We start from the raw sequence: 9,231 nt of genomic DNA on the forward strand, positions 1-9,231 counted from the left end.
AGCAATTCATGGTTCCGTTAGAGAGCATTTCATGACGAGGTGAGAATGATTTTTCGATGTTGTTGGAGCAAGCGAACGACGGAGTGCACGTTGCTTGGAAATGTTTGGTTACAATTTTAGAGTTTCACCAACAATGAACAGCTCTGCAGCCATCATGATGAAGAGGATTGATCCAATTTTAATCTTTGACCAACAATTGTAGATGTTCATCACTTGTTTGGTTGCTGAGGTGACACAATCAGCCGTACTTTTTGTAAATAATCTTCTAGCGTATCTGTAGTGTGTAAAGAGAGGTCTGCTGTCAAGTCGTTCTCATTCGATTTTCTCCTTGTTTCAATAACCTTAATGAGCCCAGCATGAAAGGATGTGCTTTGTGAGGTCTGAATTTTCTTTCGGAAAGACTTTGGGATCTTTCCTCCGAAATCTGTAAAGTATATGGAGGTATATCGAGTGGTATTGGAACTGATCTGTTCGATTAACGTTCCTCCCACAATAAGGCCTCGAACGCTTCCCTTTTCGACTGGCACTTGCTTTGGACAGATACTCTTTCTCACAATGACATAATCATCACTCATTGTTCCATCATCGTTCAACTCTCTTCTCACTGAAGTACCCATTAAAAATTCTCGTTTTGAAAGAGGCCATGGCATTTTCATTGTGCAACGATGGTAACACACTGAATAATCACCACTCAACTGAGGGGATAAATCTTCTGAAAATCTCAACGTTGTGTTGTCTTTGGATTCAATATACTCCTTGAACTTTGTGTCTTTGAGGTTTGGATCTAAAATGTTACTGTATCTAGAGTCTAACATGGCGTTTAACACTTCTTTCGAAGTTGCATTTACAATTCCTACATTCTTGAGAAGTGGAAGACCTTTTGTTTCGGATAAACTTGCACCTTTTTTGAGTTGTTTTTGAGAGAATTTGTAATTCAGCATTTTGGAAAAGGCTTGTCCATTTAGGATGGATGCGCTCTTAGAGTCTGACCTCAATTCTGAAAGTCCAAAATTACTGACACTACCAGTATCACCAAGTTTGTCAGTGGATTCATCAGGCTGATCTTGAGTCAAAAGGGGAGATGAAAACTTTTCCTTGCTTGTATAACACTTGAGTGCTTCATGCTCGACCATCAGATCAAACATGTCATCTTGTGCTGTTAGATCGTAAAATAAATCGAAGAATCTCTCGTTAATGAACTTGTGTTCTTGCTCTTTGAGAAATTCTGAAAATCTTTCCTTAATAAAGACAGGTTCGTCTTTGTCATCACTAGATTGTGACATTGTTTCAGCTACTGCTTCATCAGCGGCTAGGAAAAGTGTACTCGCAGATTTGGAATACGCAGTGGTTGGAAGTGAAAATGAAGAGGTCATGCTTAAAGAATGAACTCTTGATCTACGATTGTTTCTGAAGCCAATATCAGAAAAATAAAGGACCAGACACTTTTTCAAGGCCTCAATGTTTGTTGAACCTATCACATGTGGGATTTCTTTCTGTACATGACCACAAATATGCTGAATAAATTGTGGACTATTTGTATATCGCAAGAAACTGTCAGTCTTTAGAGATATATAAACTTCAGTGAGTGCTCTATCGAACAAATTACTTGGTGTTAATGAATCTGAGCACTCCTCTTCGAACTTTTTGAGTGTCTCATCTTGTATCATATTAGGAAGATTCAATTGTTTGTCACTCGTCAGCGAATCGTCAATATAGGTTGCTATCATGGTCTTTGCCATTTCATATTTCTTGGTGGCATCCGTCACTTGTTTAAAAGACTCTACAATTTCAACAAACTCGAGTGGTGCATCATTTCTTTCAATTTTTAAGAAATCTCTAAAGCTTTCCACATTGTCTCCTCCTTTTTCGATAAACGTGTCAAAAACTATGGTAAATCGCTTCATATTGTCAATCACAACTTGTTTAAGGAGCTTTTCGTCAATAGGAGCTGATTTAGAGGAATTACTCTTTTCTCCCAAGCTGAGCGATGACAGATCTCCATTCAGAGGAAACATACCCAAAGGTGTTGTAGGCATTGATCTAGAGGATTGGGATGCTTGTGTCACGCTCAACGAACTACTACCCGAATGTGGTCCTAAAATGGTGGAAGCACTGTACGGAGAGATGGGCGAAGTGACTTCACGACCACCTGGTGAGCTGGGTGGAGACTTAGGAGAAGTGATGGAAAGTCCAGAGTCATGAACGCTTTCTCGTGATGGTTCAGATTTTCGGAAGAGCCTCATGTTGATGAATGAAGTTTTTGACAAAGTCTTGATGAAACTAATGTAGAGCTTGTGGTTTTCCGTCCAAATCAAGTAGAGCTCTACTGCTCTTTTGTTTTGTAGAACTTTGAGTTGTAGTGATGGTTGAATATTACAGCAAGAAATGCTGAATTCAATTGAACAAACACCTTTTTCACGTTCGCTAATATTATTTACAGTGTTCAGTCCACGGAGTTGAAGAATGTTCGTGTTGAGAGACCTTTATCATCATCATCACCATAGCGAACATACAATCCTATCAACCAAAGGGTGAGCAACATTGCGACATACAAACCTATCAACGATATGTTGTTGTTTTCTTTGGAGAGTGGAACTTGAAGCACCCTTTGGTGATTAAACAATCACTTCACTTCCATACAAGTACTTTGGAGTTGCATTTGGCAGGGCAAACCCCATTCCAGAAGTTGAAAGGAATGGAAGAAATCAACACTTCTTTCGTTTCAAGTAATTTCCTCAATAAATAGTTCGAAAAGGTTTGAAACGAACGAGTGGAATGGAAAACCTATGGATTGAAATTGGTCATTATGGAAGTGTGAGTGTCAACTCGAGGAGTCATGCGCAACTTGTTTTTCCTCTGGTTTTCAATGCGGTTGGGAGGTCATGGTTGTCCCTTGATGTAGCTACTCCCTTGCTGTAGCGAAGAACTTACTTTTAAACAACATAGAATTGTGTTTTGGTTTCATTATCATCACGCAAATTGCAACTGGTGGTTTCTGTATGCCATGCACAGTCTTGTTAGGAAAGAGTCAATCACATTTGGTCTCATTCCCCATAAATTACAATATCTGTGCCGAGAGACAAGAGATGGATTCAAATGTTGATTCCCAACAATTTCGCTTGGAGTGAAAAAACGTTATTGTGAGAGAGAGATACAGCTTATTGTCGTTTCTGAAAATCTGTGTGTACAAGCGGATCTCATCATCCACCTAACAAACATCTCACCAAACAGTTTGTCATCCAATATTCAACTCGTCGTACATTCGACCGTTCGCAACCATTATTTAATAACCGTCAAAAGAGAAGTGAGTGCATCATTATCACCATCATCAACAACAACATCACCATGCCCTCGACGCTCTCAACATCAAGCCAACAACAACAATTTTTAGCAAATGTTCATCATGCCATTCAAGAAACACTCAAACAGTACCAAATTCAATTGGAATTATGTATGAGCGACCAGCCGTTCATGTCTGGCTTTTTTGATTTTCTAAAACATGAACACAACTCAGGAAGCCTGGAATTTGTTATGAGCGTTGACGAATTTGCATTCGGAAAGATGATGGTTCGTCCGATGAAGAATACTCTTTTTTCTAATTCTTCCTTGTCGCCCTCTTCATCACCCACCAGTGGTTCGTCATCATCGTCATCATCATCACCTCTCAAAAACTTGCTGAAAACCAAATCAAAGAATAGTGGTAGTAATAATGGTGCATCTTCAACCTCCACTCCGAATAATAGTAGTAGCGTACATAACATCATGGCCATGAATAGAAAGCAAAAAGCTAAGGAAATAATTAGTCGATTTATGGATGATTATTCGCCTTATCAAGTGAATTTATCGTATCCCGTGAAAGAAAATATAATAAGGAACTTTGAGAAGGAATGTTTGAGACCAGACAATGAGATTGATCCTCATTTATTTGATGAGGCTAGAGTGGAAATAAGTTTACAGCTCAATTGTGACAGTTTTGTGAGATTTGTAAAAAGTAGGCAATTTATTCAATTCATTACTGAGATGGTACTCAAGGATGTTTCCTCACACAATATGGATCTCGTTTACAAGTATCTAAGCTCGTATTTTTCAAAGATTGGAGAAAAGAAGCTATCCATAACACGAAAAGGATCGAATTCACCTTCTACGAATTCACCTTCTGCATTATCCCCAACCTCTTCAGACACATCTCCTAATACTAACAACAACAACAACAACAACGAAGACGATATCATTAGTTCTCAAACCACTTCCATGGACGAAGAGGTTGCATCGATCCATGAACAATTTCGTACGCTCATGGCTTGTATTAATTGTGAAACAGTGGATGATAGACATTTTGATTTGGTGCATGCAATGATCAATCTCGACAAATTATGGACACTGGTTTCTGAAACACAACAATCACTGACCTACGTCTCAGAAAGCAAATTTTATCACAATAATCGAGGGTTAAAGATTATCAAAGAAGTAGGCATTTTGGAAGCAACACCAGAGGAAGTGTTATTTGCAACCTTAGATATGAGAATATTAGGCATTGTCGATGAAATGATGACACAACCATCCTGTGTTAAATTTGTACAGAATGACAAGTATGCCATGTCGTATTTAAGCTCTAGACTGAAACTTGTATGGCCATTAACCGATCGACATTTTGTTATTGGATCCTCAGTTCGAGAAGAGCATGACAATTTTACTGGATACACGATTGTCAGAAAATCGCTAGAATCTAATGACATTACAGTTTTTAAAGGTTGTGTGCAAGCAATCTTTTTAGGAGGAGTAGTTATTGAGAGAGTTAATGAAAAGCATACTCGTATCACTTTGGCAGGATTTCTGGACATGGGTGGTAAATTTCCAGTAGGTCTGTTCAACAAATTGCTGGCAACAAGAGGATCTAAACGAGTTGAAAATTTCTTGAAAGGAATTCTGAAACGAAGAGAAATGAGTGAAGAGGAGAGGAGAATCAATTCAGAGAATTCGTGTCGAGTGATTGAAACTTTAATTTATTCAAAGAGTAACCAACAACGAAATGAATAGAGTCTTATCTTGTTTTCATCCTTATTTGTCTCTCAACCAATTCCTCTCTTATTAACGAGCTTTTAATTTTGCATCTTACCCAGAATGATAGTTTTACAATTATTCCTCAAAAAGAACCTCTTGTCATGTTGTACGCTTCATGAATTGCACCCAAGCCCAACAAGACCCTTCACACACTCAATGGGCCTTTGCCTTTTAGAGATTTGGCAAGTCCTGACTCGGAAATAGGCACGACCGTTGGAACGTTGGTTTCGCGAACGTCATTCTCGGCATTTGATTATGACAACTTATCAGCGCTCAAAAAAAACAGAGAGAGTGAATCATCGACGAATCGACACACTAATTATTATTGCTGTATCTCTACTAACAACAAACACTCTTTTTGGGGTTTCTTTTTGAAAGGGTTTAGTCTCCTCCTTGTTATTATATTGTTTCACAGCTTGTCTCTCACAAATAATATTTTCACTTTTACATACGACTCACAAGATTTCTTTCACACCCGACAATTTCTCCATCCTATCCACAATTTAATTGCACCCGGTAAGAAATTACGCACCTCCCAACCACAACAACGTCAACAACAAAACAAACACTCTCTTTTCACACTCTTTCCACTCACATGCCTACTCTAGCTTCCTACTTTACCAGTGTCGACAGTGACAGCGATCATTTAGATTTAATTCCTTCCTCAAGGATACGCGCCAATAACAATCGAAAATATCCGTCCCCAAGAGGTATGACCACTACTTCCACTCAACCACAATTTGTTGCAAATGACTCTCCATCTGGTTCACCTCCTCCCTCTCCATCATCCTCTCAAAACAGCTCTCATTCACTCTCCATCTCTGAACGCTCTCGATCCAAGAGCTGTTCAGGAAGCCCCAATTTGTCACCTGACAGCACCGCCACCTCACGAAGATCCAGCAAAAGTTCAAACAGTGGTACAAGTTCCAATGGTGGTTTCATGCCCATTGTACACTCGCCAGGTGTTCAATTAGTGTACGGTAACAATATTGAAAATGGTTCTGTACCAACAACAATCAATTCATTGAGCTCGTCCTTGTCAAGCTCACCTCGTATCATGGTCGATAGTTATGAAAAAACAATCAAAGAAATTATCAAATGTTATCAGTTCAATTTTGAAAAGTTTATTACGTCTGGACCCGAGTTTGTCGAATCGTTTAAAGAATATTTGAATTTGGAATGTAATTTAGCTCCTTTTGAGTTTTGTGAAAAAGTGACCGAGTTTAAATTATTGAGCTTGCCACAAGATCGAACAGATATGGCTCATTCAATTATTGAAACTTATGTGAAGATGGCAAGTGACAAGGAAATTAATATTTCAAGCAATATTCGAGAGGTCATTTGTTCTGAATTTAAATCAAATCAATCGAATGGAGAAGTACCACTTTCACTTTTTGATAGAGCTCTCGCGGAAGTTCAATTCTCATTGAAGAATGACACTTTTCAAAGATATGTCACATCGAATGATTTTGTGAAATTTATCATGCATCACATTCAACATCACAGCTCAAATTCTCCAACCACTCTGAATCACAACACCACACTCACAAGTACAACCATACGAAGAATCAGTACTTGCAGTGAAGACGAAGATGCCTTTGACACCAACACTATTCATAATTTTTGTAGCTCCATTGGTACTCTTTCTCCAACTCCAAGAGGAAGAACTGTATCCTGTGCACAACAGTTAATTACCATACAAGTGGAGCCCACCCATAGTCATTGAGTTCTTTTTGGACAAGTATAAATTTCTGAGAATATTGTACAAGGAACTACTACCAATCAACACTCTCGTTAGACAATGAACCACCACCTTGAATGTTTGAAAGACTCAAAGAATTCTCAAGTTGTGCACAATTTTGAAGCATTTTGAATGCGCCATTGAAGAAACATGGAGTTTTTGCACCAGTTTTGTAATCCTATACCTGTAACGTAATTACCTTCTCTGATGAGAATGATGACACCACTCATCTTCAACATTTGAACAATCCCATCTATCGTGGAATGATGAACAACCCGATCGAGATCAATAACAACTACATTCAAATTCCTCCTCAACAAGATTTTCCTTCTCATTTTCCATCGTTTTCATCTCACACACAAAAAAAATACGAAAACAACAGATTGTTGTGTCATCTTTGTGTATTTCTTCACAAACAAATTCGATTGTTTTTAAATACAACAAACACTCTTCTGAGAAATTTATAACCATAATAATTAGCGCTTGTCCTTGTTTGAATATTTTGAAAAATTGTCTTGATGACCAAACATTTCGTATTATTGGTTTCAATTTTGTTGATTGTTGTTGTATCATCCGTGTTCATTCCGAAGCCTTTTTTCACACTTGGTGAAATTATTCAAGTTCAAGTCGTGTCACGACATTGCGATCGAACAACTATTCATGAAAATGAATACATTCCAAATGATCCATTTAATTGGTATTCACAATTAGGTTTAAATTCTGGGTAAGTTCTCTCAACTCTACTACGTCAGTTGTCTGCAATCATGTTAACAGTCAACTTACAGGTCTAGGTCAACAACAATGTGCACACATGGGAGATGTTTTATACAATCGATATTTACATCCCTTGTCTAGTAATAGAATTCGAGGAATTTCCTCGAGCTATAATCAAACTCAATTTCATTTCCGATCCACAGACTATGATCGAACTCTCATGTCTCTTTGGAGTGTGAGTATGGGATTATTTAAGCAGGGAAGCGGTAGTACAGCAATCATTAATAACGAAGAACCAAATTTAGGGTTTTCTTTACCAAACGGTACACAAGCTATTCCCATTCACACTGAAACCAAGGATATGGATGCTCTCATTCGAGGATTTGAAATATGTAACACTGTTCAATCAAGAATGAAAACTGCTGAGGAAGGTCCTGAACAAACCAAAATTCTTAATGAATATCGATCATTTATTAATCAATTATATAACGTGACAGGATGGAACAAGAGAGACTCTGAGTTGCATGTTTTATTTGATTTATTACTCACACAACATTCTCATCAAGCCTTAAATTTGGAATGGGTTGTAAATAATTGGAGAACCTTGGAAAATCTTCGAGATAAATTATTGAGACTAAAATTCAGCTATGACACCATTGGAAGAGAAGGATGTAGTAATTTTCATAAGAATTTATTGGAACAAATCAAAGCTCAGAAGGATAAATATATTCACTACAGTGCTCATGATACGTAAGTGTGTGTGAAAAAAGAGGAATTTTATAATATGCTAATGTATTTTCTCTATTCAATCTATTACGCCAAATTCAATTGTGAATGAATTTCAATTGTGAATTATTACGTCATGCACACAGTACCATGTAAGTTGAAACAATTAACATTGTTAAATAATTGTGAAATATTTTTATTGTAATCGCTTGACATGATCAACAGACAAGCATTAGCAGCTAGTTTGAAACTCCCTCAGGACTATGAATTTATGGGTGCTCATCCTCCTTATGGATCAAATATGGCATTCGAATTGCACCTTTTGGACAATAACAAGAAAGCCATTCGTATTGTCTACAATCATGGATACAATGACACAAGATTTAGACCATTGACACTCACTAGTTTTGGATGTTCACAAGAATTTTGTGATTTGGATATATTTGAGCAATTACTACAGCAGCAATCCATCTCGAGCAATTGGTGTCTGGATTGCAATAATCACGATCGAGAAGTATGCTGCGGAAAGTTCAATAAGGGAGACAATGACATTGCCATTGCTTTTGTATCTTTGACACCCATTCTTGTAGTGTCGAATTTGGTAACTGTTTTAATTTTATTGGTGGTTTGTTTAAAGAATAGAAGGAAATATGGCTATCAAGATGTATGAGTTGTGTGATCCTACAAACCTTAGCAGTCATTCATTAATACATTGATCTATTTTTTTATTCATAACAAGGACGCCGATTTTTCTTCCAAAACAAGGTGATTTTCCTTTTTTAAAAAGCTCAGCGCAGTCCTCTTGCGCTTCATAAAAAACAACATGATGAATGAAATTTCTATTCAATTTAAAAAAAAAACAGTGATTGTGATCTATTCCTATTCAACAATGAGCTCACCATCTTCCGAAAGAGAAAAGCTTCTTCCTGATTCTTTCATTAAATTTTGTACAGAGCTTGTCAATTCCGCTGAAGAGAGAAGCAACAATA

General features: G+C 37.5%; 4 protein-coding genes across 4 annotated transcripts in view; 3 read left to right on the forward strand and 1 right to left on the reverse strand.

Annotated features, from left to right (window-relative positions):
* Positions 1-209: 209 nt before the first annotated feature.
* On the reverse strand, positions 210-2,243 carry C9374_008020 (uncharacterized protein; the record flags this gene model as incomplete). Its single annotated transcript, XM_044698051.1, has 1 exon — positions 210-2,243. One exon carries the CDS (start codon positions 2,241-2,243, stop codon positions 210-212), a length of 2,034 nt encoding a protein of 677 aa, XP_044546134.1.
* A 1,102-nt stretch (positions 2,244-3,345) lies between these two features.
* C9374_008021 (uncharacterized protein) lies at positions 3,346-5,037 on the forward strand (the record flags this gene model as incomplete). Its single annotated transcript, XM_044698052.1, has 1 exon — positions 3,346-5,037. One exon carries the CDS (start codon positions 3,346-3,348, stop codon positions 5,035-5,037), a length of 1,692 nt encoding a protein of 563 aa, XP_044546135.1.
* Positions 5,038-5,656: 619 nt separating this feature from the next.
* On the forward strand, positions 5,657-6,787 carry C9374_008022 (uncharacterized protein; the record flags this gene model as incomplete). The annotated part of the gene is made up of 1 exon (XM_044698053.1): positions 5,657-6,787. One exon carries the CDS (start codon positions 5,657-5,659, stop codon positions 6,785-6,787), a length of 1,131 nt encoding a protein of 376 aa, XP_044546136.1.
* A 533-nt stretch (positions 6,788-7,320) lies between these two features.
* The window catches only part of C9374_008023 (uncharacterized protein), a gene marked incomplete at both ends in the record, with an annotated part of 2,592 nt that continues 681 nt past the window's right edge, over positions 7,321-9,231 (forward strand). The window contains 5 exons of the mRNA XM_044698054.1: positions 7,321-7,526; positions 7,577-8,266; positions 8,389-8,394; positions 8,468-8,867; positions 9,196-9,231. The exon at positions 9,196-9,231 is cut by the window's right edge and continues 107 nt beyond it. Of these exons, the coding sequence (XP_044546137.1) occupies positions 7,321-7,526; positions 7,577-8,266; positions 8,389-8,394; positions 8,468-8,867; positions 9,196-9,231 (1,338 nt within the window). The remainder of the gene's footprint in view (positions 7,527-7,576; positions 8,267-8,388; positions 8,395-8,467; positions 8,868-9,195) is intronic.

Source organism: Naegleria lovaniensis (genome assembly GCF_003324165.1).
Source record: "Naegleria lovaniensis strain ATCC 30569 chromosome Unknown tig031, whole genome shotgun sequence".
Classification (NCBI taxonomy): domain Eukaryota; phylum Heterolobosea; class Eutetramitea; order Acrasida; family Naegleriidae; genus Naegleria; species Naegleria lovaniensis.